Source organism: Agelaius phoeniceus, chromosome 3 (genome assembly GCF_051311805.1).
Source record: "Agelaius phoeniceus isolate bAgePho1 chromosome 3, bAgePho1.hap1, whole genome shotgun sequence".
NCBI lineage: Eukaryota > Metazoa > Chordata > Aves > Passeriformes > Icteridae > Agelaius > Agelaius phoeniceus.
This window is the reverse complement of record NC_135267.1, coordinates 111,601,045-111,626,120: the sequence shown is the minus strand read 5'-3', so window position 1 is coordinate 111,626,120 and position 25,076 is coordinate 111,601,045. Positions and strand designations below refer to the sequence as shown.

Here is a 25,076-nt window from a genome sequence, read left to right as displayed (position 1 = left end):
GCATGCATACTAATCTGGATACTTAGCTTGAACAGCCAGAGCTCACCCATCTCACTGGAATTTACTGGATATCTTCACCCTCCGCGTTAATTACCGCTGGATAAAAAGATCACAAAAGCATCCGAAGGCAGCGCTGCACTGAGCTAAATGGCATTAATTAGGCTGCATCTATCTCAGCAATTTGCTAACAAAGTGCTACAAAAAAATGGCTTCACCTGATATTATCCTCTGGCTCAGGTTCACTGTCACTGTCCTCAGGTTTCCGCTTAATTCCTCCTCCCAGGGACGGGCTGTTGTCAGGAGTCAGGCTGGTGTTGGGAGATGCTGAAGTTGTCTAGGGTCAGAATTATTAGAGATAAACAGGGGAAGGTTGTGGGGGGGAGGGGGAAGAGGAAGATTTATTAGGCTTTTAAAAATGAAGTTAAAATTAACAGCTCTGTGATAATCACAAGCTTTCTCTTCAGTTCCAAAAAAAACTCCAGGCAAAGGCTGCACAACCCATCATAGTCAAGGGGCAAAAGGGAAAACCACATCCCTGTTAAAAGGCAGGCATTGATGCACACAGGAAAAGATGTCACTGGCTTTGAAAAAGAAACAAGTGCAATAAACACAGTATGAATTGATTAAAAAATGCCATTCTGGATATAGTCCGATTTTGGAACACCACTGCAGCTTCTGCTGCAACTTCCTTTTGTGGCACTAGTGAAAAAAAAGGTGCTTCCAACTCAGAACTGTCAGAAATACTCCAGATTCCTTCACAGCTGGTCCCTTAAACTCCTCTCAAATTTATCAATTTTAATATTAGAGCCTAAAAGAAATGTCTCCCATTCCATAAAGGAACTAATTTGTGTATCTCATGTGCAAAAAAGTTTTGAGATTAAAAGAGAAGAGCAGCAGAAATTAAACCTTGAAAAAGCACATTGTATTTCGACTTCAGAGACAGAACACACATCTCTGTGATGAAAAAGAACTTTTAATCTGCTCGCTGTTTGGATGAAGATTTATACCAATAAAAAAAAATATTTATCATAATTGTTATTTAAAGCTAACAGGACTTCTAACAGAGCACTTCTTTCCAGTTTTTCCCTCACTAATACCTTGCCCAAAACTTCATCCAAGTTCCTCCCTTCCCCAGGGAAAAGCATCATTCCAAGCAGAAATAAAGAAGACAATCTTATTCAAGCATGCTTAGAAAAATCACTTATTAAAACCCACTTCCTTGAAGAACAATGTTTGAGGTGCCGGCTTTCCAAGAAAACTCGACAGAGCGCACAAAAAGATGCCTGGAGTAACACAGGCTGCAATTCTTTCCTTTCTCTGTGCAAATCCACTCACCGAGTTCTGCCTGTCGTGCATCCTCATCTCAAAGGCAGCTTGTCGAGGGTTACAGATTGCCTGAGGGCTGGATCGATTTCCCAGGGCTTGAGGGGAAAACTGACCACCAGGAATAAAGGAAGGCTGATCCCTCTGCAAGATAAACACAGACAAGGCTGCTGAAAGAGCTGTGTGATCTCCCCAGCACTGGGACGATGCCCTCTCAACATTTTCAGATTAACATTATGGGGAAATGAATATAAAAAGGCACATTTTTTGAGTATGGAATACAAAAAAAATTAAAAAAAAAAATCAACCTAATTTAATTTTTTTTAACTTTGAAATAGTTACATACAAGGCAGAAAACACCATGATTACACCTGCAGTTCCAACATCCAGAAACTAAAGTAGACATTTAAATTCTTGCTAGTTTCTGCACTGGGTAAGGAATCCACTTACCTTCAATCTTTTCCTTTTTTCTTTTTGTCGTCTTTTAAAGTTATCCTAAATGAAGAGCAAAGGGAAATAAAGTCAGTCAAGGACACAGACTCCTTGGCAAATGATTTCATTATAATCCTCAACTGACCATGCCATGAGGTTTTTAGGGAATGTTCTGAATAAGACATAGGTCCATTCTTGTGTCTTTAATCCAAAAGAAAAGGGATGGAATTTTCTACCCTACCCTGAAAATCTATGGGGGAAAAAACCAGCTCGGTACCCAAAGCTCCAAAACTTTGGTAAGGATTTAAATGATCTACTAAATTTAGCTGCAGCCTTATTTGGGGGTGACAGCAGTGTCAAAGCACACAGACTTTTTGCCTGCACTGCAGAGCTGCCCAAAAAAAATGTCAGAGAGACATTACAGTCTTAGAAATAGGAAAAGAGACTCAAGGAAAGATATTTCTTATTCTGTGATTCCTGGGCCAACTGAAAACTTGAACGTCAAACTGGCATTTTCAGGAAAAGAAACTCAGCTGGAAGCACAAGTTTCTTTTTTGAGCCTGGAAGAATTCACCAGATATTATAACAATGAAAATACAAATTTCGGGTATTTTTCTTTTTCTTATTCTCTTAGAGGAGTGTATCTGGCTAATAGTAAGTGATTAAAACCTAACTCCAAGAATGTCAGAACAACAACAAAAAAATTACATCGTCATCTTTCCTCTTTTTGAAAATGCTGTCTTCAACTTCCCCAACAGCCAGCATGATCATCTGGACCCGCTGCAGGTTCACAAACCCACTTTCAGTCAGGTAGCCCTGCAGGTCAGAGAATAACAGAGTTGAAAAACAAGCCTATTTTGTGGCAAAGACCCAGATATTTTTAGAGGAAAAGGAAAAACTCTCACCCCGGTTTTGTGCACCACGTTTTTATAGATGTTCACCAAGCGATCGATTGCTCCCTCCCTAAACACAAAGCACAGGGGTGAGATTCCTGGTAGTGAAAAGCACGGGAGCTTTTCTTGCAGGAAAAGAACACAGATTCTCATCTACCTGATCTCCAGAGATGGCAGGTGAGGGAGGAAGTCATTCCCCACAAAGAAGCACATGAAGACCCAGTCATCAACACTCCTTTCAAAATCAAAAGTGAAAGGCAAGCTGGCCATGGTGAGCTCTCTCTCCAAGTACTGCAACACACACACACACAAGCAAAAGGAGCTCAGAGAACACTGCAGGGGTTTGGAGGGAATTTCTAGGAATTTATACTTTTGGCTGGAATTTATAGCACCTCACCTCTCGCAGGACACACAGGCGGATGAAGATGAACTCTTGCTCTGAGACCGGCAGGGTGTCGGCAAACTGATCGTGCTGAAAAACCAGAGGGGACTCGCATCAGATCCAAGGGCATCCCACAGCTTCTCCAGCCCCACTTGCAAGGCTTGCCTCAAGAGGAGTTGAGAGAGATCCAAAAACAGGCTCCCGAGCCCTCGTGCCAAGCGTGTATTGTGCTGCTTTGCACATCTGTTCAGTTACTGATTGTTTGTTCTCATTCAGTGGGGAAAAACCCCAAACAACAAAACACCACAAGTGTGGATATGAGGCTTGGCATGACACTTTTGTATTTTTACTTCCAGGGGGAAAGCTAGGTATTCCCAGCAACAATTTGCACCATGCTTCAGCTAAAACCAGCAGCAAGAACGATTTAAGAATCTCCTTATACACTACAGATTAAAAAATCCTAGAAATAGCAAAATTCTTACCTTTCCTTGTTTCTCTCTGGGCAGACCTTGGCAATCCTTAACCTCATGCCCCATCTGGTTACAGAGAGCACACGGCTTGGGTTTGTTTGGTTTGAATTCTTCCCTAATGATGGTGAAGTTTGGTTCGTGTGTAGCTAAGCCAAGCATGATGAGATCAGCTACCAAGCAAGGGAGAAGAATAAAATGTGATTAAGGATAAACATAATCAAGTTTTGGTTTTGGTTTTTGGTTTTTTTTTTTTTTTTTTAATGTTTAGAAGCAAAGTGGATTCTGCTTCAAGCAAGATACTGATTTGATTACCCAGGAACCACAAGCAAGAGAGAACTCACCATCAGCCCCACACAGACAGTGGTGAGTGTTTGGGTCGTGGTTGGGTTGAGCTGCACAAAAGAAAATTACATTTTGTCAAAGTCATGCTAAGTAAGTTATTACTGAGCTTAACTTAAAACAAAATGTCCACATTAATTGGAAATTTACCTCTTTGTCTCCTGATGTAATCCATGATTTTATGTTCCCCTTCACCAGGAGCACTGGCATCTGACAAAATAACCTGAAAAGCATTCAAATAATGGCAACAATTAATACTGCCACAGGAAAAAAACCAGTAACATATATACTGAACACAGCATCTGACTTATGAATACTTGAAATTCTAACTTGTGGTTTGAGCTAAAATATTGTGATTTAAGATGAAATTATTTACAGGCAAGGAGCAAGTGAAGAGACTTTCACTTTGCTCTACCAGTTCCAGGCTGAAGCTGACACTGCTTCAAATTCCACTGAAAAGATCACATCACATTTGATGTGCCCAATAAATTATCAGGGCAATGAAATGGGCACTAGAGAACTCCCACATTCAGCTCATTGATGCACTGAAACACGATCTCCTCACCCCCTCCTCACCCTGACGAGAATTAGTGTTTATAAAACCACTGTCTGATGGGGGGAATCAAGCAGAGCCAACTGCCCTCTAATTAGAGCACTTGAACAGTCAGCTCGGGGCACATAGCACAGGCAGCTGCATTTCCTGCCTGCACTGCTCCTTGTGTGCAGCACACACAGGGCTGCCACAGACAGAACTGGGGGAGTGGAGTGGCTGGGCAAGGCCAGGGGAGAATCTCCAAGCGCAGAAAGGCAACAAAGCTGGCAGGTCTTATTTTCACTGCCTGCCATAGAGGAACAGAGAAATTGAGCCTGCTGAGGGAGTAATTACAAAAAAGAAACAGTGCAAAAATACAACTACAATGTATCTTGACACTTCCCCCAAAAGCAGAAAAAGTATTCCTAAAGCCCTGTCTCCCCCATTACATGAAATTGTGGCTTCCAGCAGCAAACCTGCTCCTTGTCCTTCAACAAAATCACAGCAAATGGTGCTGGGAGATGGAGTTATCAGCACAGAGTGGATCTCTGAAGCCTCAGAGGGATGTGCATGTTGGCCCGCTGTTAATAACAGCTCACAGCCAGGCCAAGAGACAAATCTGTTACATTTCTACTCTTCAACTGGATCTCAGCCCAGCCCAAACATCTCCTTCATCTCCCTCAAGTGTGAAAGTGGGAAACTCACTGTCAGGTTCTTCCAGCCCGGGTCGCTGTTCAAGCGGTCAGCGATGTAATAGCGGAGGCATTTAGCAAGATTGTCCATAAACTCAGTTCCCTACAGAGGGTTGGAAGGAAAGGAATTAAACCAACATTCAAGCCTGGGCAATTGCTGGGTACAGGGCCAGGCCACTCACCGGGGTGATACAGTTGCTGTCAAACCTCTCCTTCACCTCCTCTGGAGGCAGAAAGCCACCTGGAGCAACAGAGAGCAGAGTTACATCCAGGTGGACCATTGCCAACACTTTTGCATGGCAAAATCCAGACAGCTCTCCTGGGAATAATGAACTCATTGAAACCAGCTTGTTTAATAAAATTCCCACAAAACCAAACCAACTCTTACCATTGCATTATCTCCATCCTACAAGGTGCTGCCACATTTACAAACATTGTTACTTCAGCAAGGTGATTTCAAAGCCCAGCCAGCAGCAACACACTCCCCTCTCAAGCCAGCTGTGTCACCACCACCCTCAAAGTTGCTCTGACTTTTGTTTCCTCACTGAATTGAGTTTCCACTAACTAAAGGGGAGTCAAGTAACTCCCCTTGCTGGCAGCTTATTATCCCTGTAGAGGAGTATTTCCATCTGATCCCTGCTTTTAAGCCTCAATCCTCCTTTCATCAAGTCCTACAAACGTGTACTTCCTTCCAGAAGGGTTTTGGTTGTTTCTCACTGCATTTATCCCTGCTCTTCTGTTCAATTTATTTTCAAAAGGAATTAAGAGCACTCAACACAAACTCATTTCAGGCAGGAGACTGAAGAAGAAAAGATGACATTTTGTTTTGTCTCAGTTCTTAACTTTGGAAAACACAGATCCAGCCTTCTCCAGGCTTGCTCTCCCCTTCTCCCAGCAATGTACACACAGTCCTTCTCTAAACCTTACTGAGGTGATCAAACAAGGTGATTCTCAAAGAAAAACCTTTGATAAGGCCACTGCCCTACCTTTGGCCAGAATTTCTTGTCGGATTTTTTGCTTCTCCTCGGCAGCTTCCATGCCCTCCTTTGAGGCTCTGAATCTCCTGGACCGCTGTTGATTCATTTTGGCACGTGGGGCCTAAAAGAAGTACAGGAGAGCTTGGGTCACTTTTTTCATCTAGACAATCTGTGTCTCTCAGCTCCTGAAAGCTGCTTTAGGTCACAAGTTATTACAAAGAGTTGACCTCTCATCAGACCTACTGATGGCCAGGTTAGATGGAGCAACCTGTGCTGGTGAAGATGTCCCTGCCCATGGGGAAGCAGGAGATCTTTAAGGTCCCTTCCAGCACAAATCATTCCATGATTCTGTATATTGAGGGGAGGTGAGGATTTTCCAGCTGGAAACCCAATGTGTCAATACTCACCACTCCATCTATGGCCATGTAAAGGAGTCTCCTTGGTCTCACAATGTTGAAAATCCTGTCGATATACTCAAAAATCGCCACCATCATCTCATCTTCATTTTTGGGCGCTGGCCTAAAACACAGAGCATTCAGTTTAACACTTGAAATGCTGTGAGAGAGAGATGCCACCTGCAAAGAGCCAAACAAAGAGCCTTACTTGTCCTCTGGGTGTGTGCAGGGGTGAATGATGCCGTTCATGTCCAGGTAGAGGTTGTCGAACTCCACCTCGTTGGGGTTGGGCTTGCTTGTGTCAATGGGGACCTTGACACCATTGCACTCTTTGGCCTGGGGATGCAGTGGGGACAAGGATTTCAGCTATTAATGCACAGGCTCATCAAAGTCTCTTTTGGTTTTAACAGCAGCAGAAGAAAATGAGTACCCACACTAAGTAATAAGTAATTATTACTACTAAAATCAAGTGCCAGTAATAAGTACCCACACTACCTGCGTCTGCACTTTTCACTATTAAACAGCACTTCTTTCTACAGCTGCTTTTAACCAGAAAACACAACGGTGGGTTATGGAAGAGCTGTTTTTTCCTCCTGACAAGAAGTTCCAATATCTCTCATTATTTCTTCATCCTAAACCATCTAGAGCCACCTGTGTGCCAGGACTGCTCCAGCAGTGGATTCTTCAACATCCTCAACAACCACGGTCACTTTTGTTTCCTCACCATAATTTCAGGTTTGTTTTGTTTGGGCCTTTGTTGTCCTCGGGCTTGTGGTTTGGTTTTGTGGTTAGTCTGGTCAAAAGGAAATCAGCAACACTGATTCTCCCTTCCACCAGCCACAGGCATAACACACACGGATTAAACCTCAAGAGCATGGAAGAAACAGGACCTGAGCAAGGAAAAGCCTGATGACTTTCAGAGGAATTCTGGCTGGAATGGGTTATAACACATCCAAAGGTGGAACAAAGTGTGCTCTTGAACAGCTGGGCATAAAGCCAAGTTTAAAAAAGAAATAAAATGAATGGCATGTTCTGAGGTGAAAGCTACAGTCACAGGAGTGCCTGGGATGGGGAAAACCGGGATAGCCCTGGGTCTCCCATCACATGGAGCTCAGCAGCTGCTCCTGAGCCAACATCAAGCCCTTCCCAAACTTCTGTCTGCAAACTGCTACTCACTGAGTGAGCTCCCCACATCTCTGATAGAGATTCAGAGAGAAAAAACCCCAAAACTTACAGATTACACTGTTAACTTTGGACAATTTTCCTGCTTAAAACAGCAGCAGCAGGACTGGCTGACATCTTACCCCCAAAACGAAACCCAAGTTTGATGTCATTCATTTCTTAAGACTCGATGTTCTATTTACATTTGACACAGTTATCCTGAGAGATGCTGCCCCCAAGCACTGCTGTTTGCCTCCTTCACTGAGCTCTCCAGATGCCCATACACAAAACGAAGGGGTGTCATTAGCAGAAACTGTCAGTGCAAACATTGTACCTTCCTCTGGGCTACCCCCCTGGATTCTCCTTGATCCCCAGCCACCCTCTCTCCAGAGCTAAATGGATTCAGAAGGAATCCCAGCTCTGTGAGGCAGAAAAGGAGCCCCCCTTCACAAGCCCACTGGGGTTCTCATGCAGCTGCCGTGTGCAAGGAAGGCTGAAGTGTGTGGCAGCGATATCTCTTGTGATAGAACTAAACTGTTCACTTCTCATCTCCAGCCTCTTTTGAAACCATTGAAAACAGATCTTCAAACATGATACTTTAGCTGCAGCTTTATTAATTCCTATCCATTTGATTAAGAATATTCTCTCCTGGATTTTTTATTATCTTCAAGATCTTCCTCTCATTCTTCCCGCTCAGCTTAAGAAGAAGATTATTTCTTTTTCTTAAATCTGATTAATCTAGCAAGGTAAGAGAACAAGGATCAACTTTTCAATATTTCAAAGAGACAAGCTACCGGGAGATACAAAATTTCTGATTAGAGAGATTTACAGCAATCCTAAAACACACACGGAGCTGATTACAACGTGAGAGAAGCTTAAATTCATCGACAGGAAGACAAACTACAGCTTCTCCCTGCTGTCCTAGTCCACTCTCAGATTTATGACCAGATTTGAATATAAAAAAAATGTTAATGAATATGATTTATCCACGTGCTGTCCTGGCTGTAATTGCAACGTGCTCTTGAGTTGGAACAAGGCTCCAACATGGATGAGGACAGCAAGAGCTGCCACTTCACTTACGGCAAATACAACTCAAGGAATTTGTTGTGTCTTTCCACTTATTAAAATAAATAACTTTGGCTGGTACAAGCTCAGTTATTGAAGACTGAAAAAAGAGACACACAATCATTAAAATTGGGGCTATGCAAACCTTTGTTTTGCCTAAATGTGAGAGCAGCTTTGATTGCATAGAGATTAATCTGACATTAACAATTGTGCTGAAAAAGGCAAACCTGCTCTTAGAGACAACTGCTCCAAACTGTTACAGATGTAATTGTTGTTTAAATCGTGGCTGCTTTTCAAGGACAGATCTTAAAGGGTTATCTAGGACAGCCCCTAAACTGAGGGTTCCCAGATCCTCAGGAGAGGTCATATCCAGGAGTTTGGTGCAGAGACCAGAAAAGCCAGTGCTGCTAGAGCTCAGCATTAAGGGAAACTGTTAAGCCCTTAAACAACCCCCCACTTTTTTTCCATAAAAACTCCCAGGCAGATTCTTAGATCTTAATTATCCCCAATTAAAAATTCATTAATCTCGCAGCAACAGGTAAAATAAACTTCCCATCTTGCTGAGAGGGCCTGAAATCACAGCTGCAATAAAACCACAACAGCAACTCACTAATTTTAACCAAACCTGTGCTTCACTGCCTGAACCTGAAACACAAAAACACCCTGGGAAAGCACAGAGCTGAACATCCTGCTGCAGGCAGGGCACACCTGCAGCCTCAACACGGAATTCCACCACTTCACCCTCTTTTCACTGATCTCCTCCACCGTGCTCCCACACTTTATGCCCTTCCAGGTGCTTCCCCAAGGTGAGCACACCTTGGGAGGAGGAGCAGAGAGCCAGAAGCCCCAGCACATGCCCTGAACTTTCCAAACCAGCAGACAGACTACAGCCAGTACAATCTAACAAAACAGAACATATATCATTATGGGAAAAGCAGCTTGGGAAGCAAGAACTCCAGAGTCTGCCTCCTCAAAAAGGCTTGAATTAACCCCGAGGAGGAGAACTTGCCATGCTCAGGGCACAGTAAATCCACCGCGGTGCCACTGAAGGGAGGCCCCTCCATCCTCCCTGTCCCCTCCCACTGTGTCCCATAGGATGGCACAACATCCTCGTGCCTGCAGGGATGTGCCTGAAGGAACCAGCCCAAAAAAAACCACGTAAACAAACATAATTTCAGCTGCAATACTGCCTGGAAAGGCACCTGTGGAATCCTGTATCAGAGCCTTCACTGAAACCTCCTCCTGCTGCCACTGAAAGCCAGATTTTAGAGGATGTCTTTGGAATAATCACTCCCTGTTTGGCCAGGAGATTATCCTGAACTAGACTTCTAGTTCAGGAGTTTATCCCGAACTAGAAATCACCAGCAATGAGACAAAACCCCCTGAGGCTGCTCTAGGTTAAAGCACAAGCATAGACTTGGTGTAAGCCTTGCACAGGCACCTGCACTCGTGTTTCCAGCAGGTCCCGAAGCTGAGGCTTCTAATTCCCACCCCAAAAAAAAAAAAAAAAGCAACTTGTGGAAAAGCAGAGACTGTGAAAATCATTCAAGAAGCAGCAAAAAGCGCTCCCACTGCGCCCTACTCAAATTTCACCAGCGCCTCAAATCCTACTTTTCCGGGTCGGAGTCGCACGAGCTCAGAGCCGAGGGCGTCGGGAAGGGCTGGAATTCCAGGGAAGGAAGGAATTCCAGCGAAGCGGCCGGAGAAGGGGAAATCGGAAGAGAAGCTCGATTCCCTGCTCCGGCGCCCATTCCCACTTCCTCCACGTGCCCATTCCCTCCAGGAACTCACACGCACCCCCGGCACTGACCGAGGCGCGGGGACAACTCCCCCCGTAGAGCGGCCGCTTCCACCGGGATTAAAAATCCGGGAAAAACTCCAAAACCCCCAAACCTCCCCCAGTCCTAAACAACACCAGAACCAAACCCAAACAAAGCCCCAGTCCACCGAGCCGCCTTGGAAATGCCCCAGCAGCCCATGGGGGCTCAGCACCGGGGGCTGAGCACCGGGGGCTGCACTGGTGCGGCCCCACCGGCCCCGACCCCCCGCGCCCGCCCCGCAGAGCCCTGCCGCGGCCACCAGCGGGCTCATGCCGTGCCGGGCGGCCGGCTCACCTTCTCCTCGACGCAGTTGACGATGATGGAGGGGTACTTGCGGCTGAGCCAGCGGAAGAAGGCCGGGACTCCCATGGCGGGAGCGGGACGGGCAACGCCGAGCGGGACCCGCGGCGCCGGCGGCACTTCCGGGGTCGGGGGGCGGCGCGGGGCACGCCGGGAACGGAGGGAGGGAGGCGGGGCGGGGGCGCGCGTGCGCGCGGCGCGGCCGCCGCCATCTTGGGTGCGGGCTGAGGGCGGCGCAATGGTGGCTTGAGGGGAGGCCGGGAACGTGAGGGGACAGCGCCCCGTAAAACGTGTCTGGGCAGCTCCTGGGGCACGAAAGGGACGCTCAGAGGGGAAAACAAAGCCAGAGGGCACAAAAGTGATGTCCAGGAGGAAAAGCGAAGAAGCCTGACTCCTGAGACAGCCCCAGTGCTGCCCTCATGCTCAGCCAAGACACAAAAGTGATATCCAGGAGGAAAAGCGAAGCCTGACTCCTGAGACAGCCCCAGTGCTGCCCTCATGCTCAGCCAAGACACAGTGTGACAACTTCTCTTCAAAAATGGCCCATAAACGAGCAGTTTAACAGGAGAATCACCCTCCCTTAGCACCTTGTTAAACAAGCATGGGGTGCTGCTGTGGGGTGTCACTATAGGACACATAACATGACATGCACACACTGCTGTTCTCAAGGTGAAAAAAGGGAAGTTTATTTTTTGACTCCAACATTTATAGATTTTGAAAAGCGACAGTGGATAGGAGGGTGAAAGTGCCACCTCTCCAATGACAAACCAACAGTTCATCAAAGTTTTCTTCCTCCATAAAAGAATGCAAAACAATGAGTTATTTACAGAAAGTGTGTGAGAAAGTTTGTTATAAAAATGTAAACATCAGAAGGCTTAGAAAATCTTAAAAAATCACGGTGGCAGTGGGGTGCTTTAGGCTGCACACACACAGCAGTGTTGCCCAACAAGTCAATAATTAAGAGAGACATTGATTATTTATTTCAACGCTGTGTGAGTTGCATGCTCAATATATTCCCTAAATCCAGCACAACCACTGTTACTTAGAAATCCAGAGCTGGCAACTTCCCCAGCACAGCCCCTCTTTTACGATCCATCAGTAATTTCCACGTGAGTTATGCAACCCCAGCCAACTCTTCCACCTGCTCAGGTCTGCACCTCTTTTTGACCTGTAGGTGTGAGTTTTGGTGTTACAACAAACACAGTTCAGCTGTAGGATACATGGAATTTGGGTGTTTTGCCAAGTTAGGAATGCATACATAGGCACCAACATCTGGATTTACTACATCCTTAAAGCTTGGTGGTTCCAGGGTGTCCTTGAGGAAGGGGTGCACTAATTAGGTCTCTGCACGAAAATATACAAAGATCTTACATTAAAGAACATCCTGACTTCAGACAATTTTGACTCATCCCGTGTTTGGCAACAACAGGAGCGATTCAGAGTATGGCTGCTCTGAGCACTCTGAGGGGACATTTCCCTCACTGGGAAATGGCTCCACATAATTCCTGAGAGCAACATGAGGCAAAAGAGCCGCCGTCCCCTTGCTCTGCCCGGCATAAGCAAATACTGTTAATTTTTGCCCATTTGACGGCACCAAACTGGACTTAAACGGCCGGGAATTAAACGGGATTAGCACGAGGCGGGTTTTGCTCCGCCGTGTCCCGTTGCTGCACATCAGCTCTGTTAGCAGGGCAGCCACAGGGCCGAGGACAGGGAACAGCAGCCTGGGAGTCATTAACAAAAATAACAAAATCTCAGCAGTGCTTGCTGAGTCAACGCTGCCGATTTGGGGAGCAGAGGGGAACTTTGGTACCTGGCTAATTCGCTGTAGAATAAATTAACCCGATATTGTGTCTCTCATTATTCTTATCCTCACTTGGCTGTTGTTAAGCCGTTTTCTGTTGTCATTCCTCTCAAAAAAATCTGTGACTTGAATAAATTTCCCTTGCAACTTTGTAGTGGCACCACACCTGTGGTATCAGCTGAAGATTGTCCTTTATCTGTTCCTTACAAAATGTTCCCTGATTGAAGCTTCCTATTGTATTCCTTCCAGTGCTTCTCCTCCCGGAATTTTGTAGGGAGCACGGCAGCTTAGCGTGAACATTTTGTTTGTATTGATGGGCAATCAGTTGTTTTTCTGATAATGACGAAGAAAACAGAAGGCTGGCGGACGCAAATGAAAGGCGATCGTCTTATCTTATAATTGCTTGGGTAAACAAGTGCTGGAAAAATTAATACTGCAGCAGACAATTCCTTGAAAAGTTGATCTGAGCACGAGGAGCTGCACCGGGCGGTGAGCCCAGGTCTCACCTGCCACCTGCACATCCATGAGCCCAGCACAGAGCGGCGCACCCTGGGCAGGAAGGAGCAGGGAAGGCTTTCCCGCTCGGGCACTTTCCTTGGATGAGTGGCATGCCGATGGGAATCTGCTCGGGGTGTACTGATTCCAGTCCCCCTGTCTGTCAGCGTCACCTGCCACCAGGGCCAGGCTGCCGGCGTGACAGCTGTGAAGGAGCACGGGGAAGTTGACTGGCAGGATGTTTTGCATCTAATGAGTCTGTGCACAATAAGAGTATCACAAATAACGCTCCGGAAGAGCCCGGCTATCGCTCCGACACCAAGAGGCAGAGATTGCCTGCATGTGGCTCTGCAGCCATCTGTCACCTGTCATGGGCTGCTCTCGGGGCTGAGCCGGACTGTGGCAGTGGAGAGCCCCACAGACTGGTGTCAGGCAGCAAAGTGGGCTGACATCAGCAGCTCGGAGTCACTCAGGAGGAGCTCAGAGCTGCAAAGACACTGCGCTGCTGAGGCCATGTCCCTTGGCACTGCAAGCTGCTGGATTTTTCCAGTGGGGCTGCTCCTCCTCTCCACGCTCCTCCCAGGCCTTGAGCAAGATACCCACCTCACAGCACAGGCAGAAGGCAGCAGTCCTACAGGACACGGGGAGCTGGTGTGGCAAACAGGACATTAAAGTAAAGTCTGGCTTTAGTCACAGAATCACAGAATCACTAGGGGGGAAAGGACCTTTGAGATCAGAGTCCAACCCATGCCCTAACACCTCAACCATGGCACTGAGTGCCACATCCAGTCTTTTTTTAAACAGGTCCATGGATGGTGACTCCACCACAACCCCAGGCAGATGATTCCAGTACTTTATCACTCTTTCAGTAAAAAACCTTTTCCTAATATCCAACCTATATTTCCCTTGGTGCAGCTCAAGACTGTGTCCTCTCATTCTGTCAGTTGCTGCAGTCCTTTAGTCAAGCCCAGCAGTCTCCCAGGATGTCAGCCCTGGTCACAGACTCACCCTGCTCCATCCTTGGTGTAGCAGATTTCCCAGTTCCCAGAACATTCCAGGCTGCAGCTTCACTGATGGCAGACTGAAACCCACAGCAGCCAGCTGTGCCAAAGGCTCCTGCTCAGTTCCAAGTCATTTTGTGCTGTTGAGCTCTCAGCCTACAATGTTCCTCTTATTAAACTGAACGTTGTTCCCATTTCTAGCAGGGTTTTGAGGGATGGGGTGCAGAGATTGGTGCCCGTGTTGGGAGACGTGGGGCTGCAGCACAGCACAGCTTAATTGGGGTGCTGCTTTCTGCTTTTGAACTTGTCGTCATTTATGAGCAGCTTTAACATGTCCCCTGGTTTCTCCCTCCCAAAGAAAATCTCATGTTTAATGAACTTAATTTTAGATAAAAGGAATGAAAAGAAGAAAATTAAAAATGCATGAAGCTCCTGGAGTCATCCAATTACTGTGATGTCCACACAGCAACGCCAGCACGGATTTCACAAAGCAGAGAAAAGCAGGAAAGCACTGGGGCTTGCCACATGTAAATGCTGCTCTGTTCCAAAATGTGCTGAATTAAAAATGGACATTTTATGCATTTCTTCTTCTTGATCTGCTGCAGAAGAAGATAAAGATCAAACATGCCAGCCCAGCCCAGCAGCGCCTGTCTGCATACCCACAATGCTTGTCTGCTTCTTCCCAAACCCTGTCTAGTGCTGGAGTCCCAATATTGGGATGCCACAAGCCTCGGGAGGGGACTGTCATGGGGCAGGGTTCCCGTCAGAGCAGGAAAATACTGCAGGTCAGAGAGAGCACACAGACAATATATAGGAACCAGTATGTTTATTTGGTATTTAAATTTTCTTTGCCAATTAAGTGACAGGCAGTGCTTCAGCCTGTGGCACACTCACCGTGTAAAGGAAAACACGGTTTGTTTCTTCCCAAAAGCCAGTGGGAGAATCTCAGTCATAGAAGTCATCAAAGTCGTCTGAATCCGTGCCGTGGGTCTGTGGGCGCAGGGCAGCCTCGAGCTCGGAGCTGCTGTCATCAGATTCACCCCAGAACGCTGTGGATGAGAAGATGGAAAACAGAGGTGTAAAACCTTTTCTGTGGCTGTGCCACTTGTCACAGCCATGAGCATGGGGCAGGTCTCTGAGGCTGAGTGAGGGCTGGGAGTTCGAGCTGCAGCCCCAGGTGTGCGTGTCTGGCGCAGCGTTCGGCAGCGCAGCGGCTGTGCTGGACAGCGGCCTCATTCAGCGCTCCCACTCCATTGTGCTGCAAGGTAGCTGGGCAGAACATTTCCACTCCAAGCAATTTACTTGACCAGCTGCTGCCTGAATTGCAGCTTTGTCTACTCTCTTCCCCTTTCTCCCCACTACTTGACCCTGCAATGAAGTCACCAGCGGGCCATGGCATCAGAGTTGGCACAAAAATGGCAATGACATCACAAATGAAAAATCACCACTTGGAGATCAGAGCAGATCCAGGCAGGCCTGATCTCTGTGGAGCACATGGCTTTAACCTTAGGCTCTGGGAATCAGCAAACCCTTTCACTGACAGCAGCAGAATCCCACGGCAGTTCAGAATGCCTGAGAGATTTCTGGAGATGTGAATTCTTCCGACCCATGGATAGGACAGAGCAGGGAGTGTGGCACATGATGTCAGGGCCACAGTGGCTGCCAGAGCCGTGCTCTCTGTTCCCACCTAATCCAGAGGCTGCTGGCTGTCCAAAGGCAGCGGGGATAAGGCCCAGGGCTCAGCCAGGGACAGCGGGAGGAGGAAGGCTGTCACACTCACATAGACGCTGCAGCTTGTGTTTGAGGCACTTTGGTGCCTCTGACAGCACCAGCTCCATGAACACCTTATCTACAAATGCAGCATCTGCATCTTTCATCCTCCATCCCCGGCCCCCTGGGCTGCAGGAACATCAGAGCCAGTCCTGTGCTGCCTGCCACGCTGAACAGCTCCAAGACAGGAAAGGGGCCAGGCAGGCCAGAGCCTTTCAAGTGCCACCAAAGCAGCTGTCCTTGATGGCGTCTGTACCTCAGTTCAATGCCACACCTCTAAAAGTGGGCCATTCCGGACTGCCAGCACCCAGAGCAGGGCTCCATGCAGAGACATCCTGGCTCCCAGCGCTGCCCTGCTGTCAGCACGCTCCGTCAGAGGCGGCTGCAGGCCCTGGAGGGCCTTGCAGGGGGTAAAGGGGGAACTGGAATGTGTGGGCAGCAAAAACACACAGGGTCCAGACAGCAATTCAGAATAAAAGCAGCCTGGCCATACACAAAACCTTCCAGCTGCACCCACATCCCAGGTCACAGGGAAGACCAAGGAACCCCCAGGTTTCTCCTTCTCCAGGTTCCTCCACCTGCTGTTAAGTGGTGTTTGATTAAACCCTGCAAAGATCCCAACCCATTCCACACCACCCCGCCACAAACACCTTCTCTCTGCCCTGGATCTGTCCTCCTCAGCTCCCTGCTGGCTCCCACAGGAGACAGGGAAATTCCATGCTTCCCCTTCTCTATACCTTATACAGGTCATAACATTGCTCTGGGAGGGCTTCTACAGTATAAATTTAACTAGAAAGACACTGATTTTCAGTAGTGTAACATTTGTCTCTTACCTTTGGATTTTATGGCAGGTACTGTTTCCTTCCGCAACTCAGTCCTGTAAAATATTTCAGACAATCAGCACAATGTCTCCAATAAAAAAAAGTGACTTTTTAAAAAATACTGTGAAATGGTTTAAAAAAACAACAGCCCAGTAACTTCTGTAACTATTTTTTTTCAAGTAACTATTTAATCATGGACTTCTTCACCTAAAAGGTGGAGAAATTCACATGCAGGAGGGATACTGGTCCAGCTGTTCCTGGAGTGATTCTCTGGTAACAGCACTGATTTACACCAGCACTGAGTTAAGGTACAGAGGAGCAGGGCCCTGCCAAGCTGCTGCTGCCTTTCACAGCACGCAAAGTACAGAAAGACAAAATCCAAACAAAACCAAATCCCCTCCAGTGCTGTTCCCTGCACTTCCTCCAGGTCCCAGCACTGTCCCCCAGCCCCACGGCAATGTGCAATCTCCACTGCCTTTGATCTACCTTGATGTGTGTGCAGCCCGAGCCTGCTCTGCTAAATGGCTGCTCTTGTGTCTGGAGCATCACAGGCCCTTTTGAATCTCTCAAACAAGCTGGAATCATTTTGATCTTTTGTGTGCAGCGGTGCATTGTGCTGGGGCTGGGGAATAATCGCACGGGGGCAAACATGGGGGAGAATTAACTGTTACAGCAGCAGTCCTGCACCAAGCTCCAAAAATAAAGCTTCAGCTGATTTTAATAAGGAAGATCAAATAGGAGATATCTGGGACATCACTGGGCCTATCAGTGAAATATAAGTCAATGTCAAGGTGCAGTTTAAAGCTGTGGTCTCAGTCACAATAGGACTCTGAAATGTCTGTGATTTGCTGTGTTTCATTTAAAAACGTGGCAGCCAATACAGAAAACTGGGGAGCTTAAACTGGGGAGCTGCAAATATTCCACTATTGAGGAGGCATTTGTGAAGGAGACAAAAAAAAGCAAAGATGATTCCTTGCTTGCATTACCCTCAGTATTCAGTCAGAATTTGGGATTGCAGCTGGAAAGGCACATGTAAAGTTTCACACATTGCAGCTACCAGTGGTGCAGCCGCTCTTCCTTTTTACCCAGAGAAAGCTCCCACTGTTTAAATCTCATTTCCTCTCCAAAGGCTCCTGCTTTGTGGACAGAAATTCCCAGAATATTAAACACAGCCCAGGTTCCACCAAGGCACCAAACCAAGGCAGAAGTGCCAGTACCAAGTGACAGCTCTAGCAGAGTACTAACAGTGATGTAACTCATAATGACCTTATTCAGTGAAAAACTTTAAACTGTTGGGCTTCAAATGTTTCTCCATCATTCCTTTAGTGCACCATCCCACTGGCTTTCCCTTTTATTCCAAACAAAACTCCACACTGCCTTATACTCTCACTTCTCCTTCAAAGGCTTTCACTTGACAGGATACCCAGAGAGGATTTCAAGCTGGAGCCTCTGGGCTGATCCTGCTGAAGACCCTGAGCTCCTGCTCCCTTTGCCATATCTCCTGGTCCTCAGCACTTTCCCAGGATCCAAGCATCCTATGCTCAGCCCATGAAAATGTGCTCAAAAGGCTGCACTGTTTTCCCTGGGGTATGGAGCAGGAAACCACTTGTTGCTGAGCTGTAGCTGGCAGGTTCCTCCTGTGGATGCTGGCACAGGAACCATTTCAAGAAGCTGAGGAGAAGATAAGGGGGCAGCAGCCACTGCTTCCCCTTGGCCACATCCCAGCCTGCTGCTGAAATGGGAGTGGGGGTTCCTGGGATTTTCAGTTAACTTCTCACAAAAGCCATTTGACAACGGAGTTTTTCTCAGTTCTGTCCCACTTCTCTCCGTGGTTGTTGTCCCACAACAAACACCAGTGGGTCAGTGGTTTGGGTCCAGTGCTGAGGATCACCAGGAAGGACTGCCCACATCTCCAGAGCTTGGTCTTCCAAATCCAGCTGAGGGATCCATGGAGAAAGGACCACCATGGCCGTAGAAACATCTGGAGACCCTCCCACTGCCACCAGAACTTCCCACGAAGAGAAAGATCAAAGCTGGCAGGAGAGCAGGGAGAGAGATGTTTGTGTTCTACTGAACACCATCTGTTCCCTGGTGTTCATCTTCCAGGGCTCACCCACCAGCTGTGGAATGGGGTTCAGTCCCCAAAGAGCCTGGAGCCAAGGCCAAACACAGCCACCCCCAGAGAAGGGAGATGGGGACAGGGTGGCAGCAAAGGCTCGGCATGAGAGCTGTCAGCACAGGGAAACGCTGGGCAGAGAAAATGGAGCGAGGACATCAGGAAGGCCAGAGGGGGAACGGCAGCTCCCCCAGCCCAAACCTGGGAAATGCAGCAGGGGCTAAATGCTGGGGTGAGGTGTGTGCAGCTGGGGAGGTGCAGCAGCACCTTGGCGTGGCGCAGCAGCTGCGCTCACCCGCAGCACACAATGGGCACAGACCTCCGCCGAGACGGTTTCGGGCTATAAATGGAGCCAGGCCGGTTCCAGCGCCTCCACTAATCCCCCGTCGTGACCCTCCAATATCCATTTACACATTTGCTTCTTCCCTAAAATAATTCCAAACTGAACCCAGGCTCTGACAAAGAGAAAACCCAAACCAGTTTCACTTCAAAGAGCCTTTTAATCTCTCCATTTCTCTGATGAAACAGGCTTTTTGTGTATTGAAGATGCTGCAACAGTAAGGAATGAAAAAGCTCCAAGAAAATATTTTTTCCTCTATAATGAAAATTAATATAAAGAGGATGATGCCTTGTGAAGGCTGACCTAGAACAGAGGCTAGATGGAGTTAAAGAATAAAGTAGGTATTTATTAAAGGATTTCCTCAGTGGATACACCATGGGCAGTACAAGAGCCCAGCCAGGGCTATACCCAAGATGAACCCAAAATGGTCACAAAAATGGATGACTGGTCACAAGGTCCCTCACTTTTGTAAGTTCTGGTCCATTTGCATATTGGAATTAATTGTCCAATTATAGCTTTAGGTTATGAAGTCCCATCTTGCTTGTTTTTCTCTCTTTGTTCTGCTACTGTTTGTGCTCTTGGGCCTGAGATTTGGATCATTTGTCCTTGGTCCCCAGATAGAGAAGGAATTGTTTTGTCTCCCTACTCTGTGAAGAGAGCTTGCTATCCCTTAATATGAAGCTCAGATCTACACACTAAAGCAGTATAGAATCTGAAAAATATAAAAGCTAAAACCTGAGGCATCAAGGAAAATTCCAGGACAACACAAGCCAAGGGGTAATCAAGGAGGCTTGCTGGAAAACAGAAGAAAACGTTTACTGTGGCCTGAGGGTCTTCTTGTTAATGCACCTGTTGAACTTCTATATTTTAGTGTCAGGCAAAAAAGACACCAAAAAAAGATGGGAAATCCTAAATGCCAAGGGAGGAATTTTCCCACCCTGGGAAACCAAGTACGTACAGTACATATTCTGCACAGTGTCACATAGGCAGTATAAACTCAAAAGTCCATTCATCATGCCAGAGCTGGAGTAATAACATTGAATTTCAGTAATTACACTGTGAGGAGGACGACCCTTATTTTAGGATACAAAGATTTCTGTCGAGCTGTGTCTAAGACCAGTCTCTGTTTGGATTCACCACGCTGGAGAAAAAAACCCCCACTGACACAAAGATGCATCACAACGCCTCAAGGAAGCTGTGCAGGAGAGCGGGGCAGTGCCAAAAAATCCACTGTTCCTTCTGTGCTCAGCTGGCAGATGTTGGTGCCTCTCCCCACACACCTGGCAGGGCACTGCCATCCCAGCAGCACGGCTTCTGCAACAGCTGGGGGTGCAGGCAGAGGAAACAAAGCTCACACAAACAGCTGGAACAGCAGAGAATCCTGCTGGAATTTTCAGTCAGCTTCTTACAGAAGCCATTGGACAACTAGGGGGACAAAACCATCGGATCCTGCCTTGTTTCTGGGTACACCTCCCAGGAATCCAGACCGACACAATGGCACTTCTGGATTTCCAAGGGAAACGCATTTGTGCATATCCTGAGTGCTGCCAGCCCCAAAGCTCTGTTATGCCTCCTCAGAGCACAGCAGAGTTTTCAGTGTCAGGACTGGTTCAGGAAGGGGGAAGTGGGGGATGCACAGAGCCCGAGTGCCCCCCGATGGCCAAAGCCAACGGGCCCAGGAACGATTAAGAGATGAATTCGACTCTGCCAACTTCTATTTGCATGTCACTACAGCTGTGTTGGGCAACAGAGCTGAAAACCAGCCTTCAGAGACCCCCCCTAGAGTCCTTCCAGCAGATTAATTAAAGTTTAAAAGACTTTATGCCGTGTTGGTGTCCTGACAAATCCAAAGCAGGCTTTGGTTCTCAGCTGATAACGCACCTTTAATCTCCAGATTATTTGGAAACGAGACAGCGCAAACAAGTCAAAGAAAAATAAAACGCCTGCATCCGAAATGGGGAATTCCCAGAAAGCGAGTGACCTCCACTGGCTGCATCCATCGCTACAGCCCCCCGGAATGCCACACACATAGCTGCCCACCTGCCTGCACTCGCCGGCATCCTCAGCCCTGACTTCTGATACCTTCTCCCCCCAGGACCATGTCACTTAATGCTCTCTCGCCTGCTGCAGCACCCTGACACCCCACCCAGAGGTGCATCTCCGTGCGTAGAAATATTCCCCCGGGAAAGTAAAGGAGCCAGGGAAAAGCGGTTTTCTTGCTGGAGGTAGAGCAGGCGGCATTTGTGGGAGAAGAGGAAGCTCTGGCATGCACCGCTGAACAAAAGGGAACAAGTGGTCTTTACTCGGAGAGCAGCTTCCTATTAAGACTCACTCCGTCGTACATTATGCCTTTCATCCCCACTCAACCACAAAATGATTTTGCTGTAGGAAATACAATGGCAGAAAAAGATTTACATTGAAAGAATCTTTAATAATAAACTGTTGCAGATCTGCCTACTTCCCCATGATTTATAATACAATAAACATCGGATTCTATTAAGTCTCATGCACTGAAGACATGCACTGAAAACCCGAGTATGAAAGCCCTCAATTCTTCCCTTCTCCAGGCCCATAATAGTGAAACGAGCATGGATAAATGTGCTAAGAGTATCTCTTTGCATCTTTTATAGCTTGTGTGTATCAATCTGTAAAGCTTATTAAGAAAGTCATTGCTATGCAAAACAGCACCCAATCTCTTTCTCTTGCTTTTCAACAGCGCGCAGTGTTTAGCCAATAGGGCCGGGCCCCGGCCCCTCATTCCGCATTCATAACATGCAACATTTGCACAATGTGTATCTCAAAGGCTGCTGAATAGAAAGCCTTAATACTCATGTAAACAACTGCAAACCAATTACTTAATGAATCAGGCCCACACATAATGAGGTGCCAGACAAAGAGCTATAAATGCATTTTTGCGCCCGAGCCTCCGCTTTAAAGTAAAATCCCTCAGCTGTAGTTTGGGCTTAACTGGCACATGATAATTATTGTCTGGGGGACATCAGAGGAGCCACGGTTTTTATTCCGGTCCGGCGGGGTCCGCGCCGAGGTCACTCATCAGCTCAGTGACAAAACGCGGCAAAGGAGAATTTATAAAGTGCCACGGCCGAGCTCGCAGGGATGTTTATTCTCAAGTAGTGGGTTTGAGACCACTTGTGAAAGCAATAAAGCCCGAGGAGTGGCTGCTGGGAGCAGAGCTGCAGTGCCGCAGAACTGCGGCACGGCACGGCACAGCAAACAGCTCTGCCTCTTCCTCCTCCCTGTGCCACGCTCTGGGCACCCAGGGCTGCTCCCAAACCCCTCTCAAAGCTGTGGCTTTGAGAAACTAACAGAAACATTTACAGAAACTAACTCTAACACTAACTTAGAGATTTATTACCATGGCTTTGTAAAGCAGCATCATCATGTGTCCCCGCACAAAATGTGCTGCTGCTGAGGCCTGGAATTATAGACCAGAGGGAATTATTTGAAATCTATTACAAATCAAAACTGGAGAAAAAGAAAAAAAAAAAAGAAAAAAAATGTACAGCATCTAACTGAGGTAGAAGTGGCTGCAGGCATGACTGGCCAGCAGTGTAGCAGCAATGGTGTTTAGTTTGAAGAGCTTTAATTTTAAATTACACATTTTACTTAGCCGCAGTGATCCTGTAAGTTCTCAGGCCCTTATCCTGCTCTTCCCGCTCTTCCAGGCTTCAGGGAAGGGCTAAAATATAACATTTCAAGAACTCATCTACAGGAACACCCTTGCATTTCATAGCACAAGGCAGGATAAATCATTGGCTCATCATTCTCAAAGTGCCAGAAAATAAAAAAGAGAAAACAATTGAACCTAAGATGGTAAGAATTAATCCCACACAAAAGCAGGAACACTAGTCATCAATGCTTGGTTACAGCTCATATTTAATGTGCTTGAATTATAGAAACTCTATGATTTTAACAGCAATTGCAGAATCAGAACTGGCCTCACCCACAGCAGCCTAAAAATCCGTGCAGCAAGAAGATTAAAAGCAAGGAGGAGCTCATATCCTAAGGTGTTCCAAACCTGCAGTGTTTGATTACAGAAACAGCAACCTTAACCCTGGTCCAAGTACAAAAAATAAATCAGGGGAGCTTCAGCCCTTTTTTCTTGGGGTTTCTCCCTCATGGAACCATTTCCAGTGTTACAGCCTTACCTGGAGAAGGGAGGAATGCTTCCATCCGACAGGGAGCTGCTTTCCGAATGCGTTCCCAAACTGTCGCTTCCTTCAGGACTGTCATGGCTGTGATCCCCACCTGTGCAGGAAAAACAGGGACTATGAACCTTCCAAGTTCCCATTTACATTAAGCAGAAAGGTTATTTTTGCTCTCCTTCCCCTTAAATGTAGATTGTTTTGGAATGTTATAGTTCTGTCAATGCTATTTGATACCTCTGTGTTTTCAACCATTCTCTTGAATTAGAGAAAAATAAATAAATCCTATAAAAATCAAATTGAACACATATCTTGAGATTTTTGTGACTTTAAACAGCCAAACACACAACTATTTCAAAACCTGTTATCCCCACTTTCCTTTCTTCCCTTTCGCTCTGCTCTGTGGATCTCATTTCCATTCTGTAAAGATTGATTTAAAAAAAAAAAAAAGAAGAGGCAAATGGATTCATTCACTGGAGTCAGACAATTGCTCATCTTTGTATTCGTTTCCAAAGCACACGATGCTCAAGCACAAATCCCACTTTAAAAGGCTGCTTTGCATACATATATTTTCTATATATGTTTTTATCTACAGCACTGAAACTACAACCAAGCCCTGCTCTCACCAATGTTCCTACCCAGGATAATTCAGTATTTCTGTCGACATTGGATTCTCCACTTCCTAACCGGCTGTGCACATTCCCAGTCCCTTCTGCACTTGGATTACAACAGCAAAAGTCCTGCTTGGTCTCAGGCACTTCCAGTAAAGAGGTACCAGAGCCTGCCCAGGAGGAGAGAAAAATCAAGAATGAGAGGGGAAAAAAGATAAAGGGGGTTAAAAAAAAATTATCCCCCCTTTCCCATAATGTATCACAGCTCATGGCATTGCCTCTCCCCCAAAACCAGCACTCAAGCTGCTGCTGCCTCTACTTAGAGATGGATGAAGAATTTCCACCCAGAATTCACAATTTCAGAAAGATTCAGAGGTCCTTTAGGAACTTAGGAGTCCAACATGAGCTGCTGGCTGGCATCATCCACACTGACCTAAGTGCAGTGTCCAAACTGGTGCTGGCCTGAGGGAACTTCCTCCATCCCAAACGTATCAAATGATATCAAACAGAGCAAAAGGTTGAGTGAGGCTTATTAAATGCCTTGATTGGTGCACTCCAAGCAGCACCTTGGAATCCTCAAAGGAGGACCTCACCAGGAAAGACACGTGGGTGTGGGAAAAGTGGTCACACAATTGTTGGCTCATTAAAGGTGGCCTGAAAAGGAAGGCAGAATCCAGCTTGTGCTCCTTCATGTTCCTATATAATACATAAAGAAGGGCTGATTTTTTTCTTTGAAATAGGGCTTTTCCTCCTTATTCCTACAGGAGATTTTAGACCTGGAGAGCAGCCGGGGGTGCCATTCCAGCTGTTGTAAAGCAGAGCCCAAGGAGTGGAGCAGTGACACCATTTTTATTCAAATCCTCTAGAGCCTTAACGCTTGCTCAAATCAAAGACAAGTGAAGGGAAGAGAGAGAATCTGGTTTTGTTAAAGATTTAACAAACCTGCCCCTTCAATAAAATCAGCAATTTCCTACTCATAAATGAAACTCTTAAACAGTCATTCAGCAAAACAAGAAAGAATGGGTTTTATCCTTCTTAATCTCACATTATTCACCTACCTCAGGAACAGTAGAAGAGCTGAAGAATTTCTTTTTCGTCTTCCCCATAAAAAAACAAAGCATCCGTGGAGGAGCTGAGAATGAGCCCTGCTCTCCCCCTGTATCCTCACATA

General features: G+C 46.7%; 2 protein-coding genes across 3 annotated transcripts in view; both read right to left on the bottom strand.

The window, feature by feature from the left end:
• The window catches only part of XRN2 (5'-3' exoribonuclease 2), a 32,789-nt gene extending 21,868 nt beyond the window's left edge, over positions 1 to 10,921 (bottom strand). The window contains exons 1-16 of the mRNA XM_054628938.2: positions 10,776 to 10,921; positions 6,644 to 6,771; positions 6,448 to 6,559; positions 6,050 to 6,161; positions 5,246 to 5,304; positions 5,077 to 5,166; positions 3,990 to 4,062; positions 3,842 to 3,892; positions 3,513 to 3,670; positions 3,046 to 3,120; positions 2,806 to 2,939; positions 2,661 to 2,718; positions 2,464 to 2,571; positions 1,774 to 1,818; positions 1,336 to 1,467; positions 216 to 334 (exon numbers count right to left, since the gene is read on the bottom strand). Of these exons, the coding sequence (XP_054484913.1) occupies positions 216 to 334; positions 1,336 to 1,467; positions 1,774 to 1,818; positions 2,464 to 2,571; positions 2,661 to 2,718; positions 2,806 to 2,939; positions 3,046 to 3,120; positions 3,513 to 3,670; positions 3,842 to 3,892; positions 3,990 to 4,062; positions 5,077 to 5,166; positions 5,246 to 5,304; positions 6,050 to 6,161; positions 6,448 to 6,559; positions 6,644 to 6,771; positions 10,776 to 10,850 (1,529 nt within the window). The 5' untranslated portion in view covers positions 10,851 to 10,921. The remainder of the gene's footprint in view (positions 1 to 215; positions 335 to 1,335; positions 1,468 to 1,773; positions 1,819 to 2,463; positions 2,572 to 2,660; positions 2,719 to 2,805; positions 2,940 to 3,045; positions 3,121 to 3,512; positions 3,671 to 3,841; positions 3,893 to 3,989; positions 4,063 to 5,076; positions 5,167 to 5,245; positions 5,305 to 6,049; positions 6,162 to 6,447; positions 6,560 to 6,643; positions 6,772 to 10,775) is intronic.
• A 3,971-nt stretch (positions 10,922 to 14,892) lies between these two features.
• Positions 14,893 to 25,076, bottom strand: part of KIZ (kizuna centrosomal protein) — a 28,993-nt gene continuing 18,809 nt past the window's right edge. For both annotated transcript variants that reach the window (XM_077176181.1, XM_077176180.1), the window contains exons 11-13: positions 23,298 to 23,397; positions 16,685 to 16,728; positions 14,893 to 15,130 (exon numbers count right to left, since the gene is read on the bottom strand). In XM_077176181.1, coding sequence (XP_077032296.1) covers positions 15,027 to 15,130; positions 16,685 to 16,728; positions 23,298 to 23,397 — 248 coding nt within the window. In that variant the 3' untranslated portion in view covers positions 14,893 to 15,026. The remainder of the gene's footprint in view (positions 15,131 to 16,684; positions 16,729 to 23,297; positions 23,398 to 25,076) is intronic.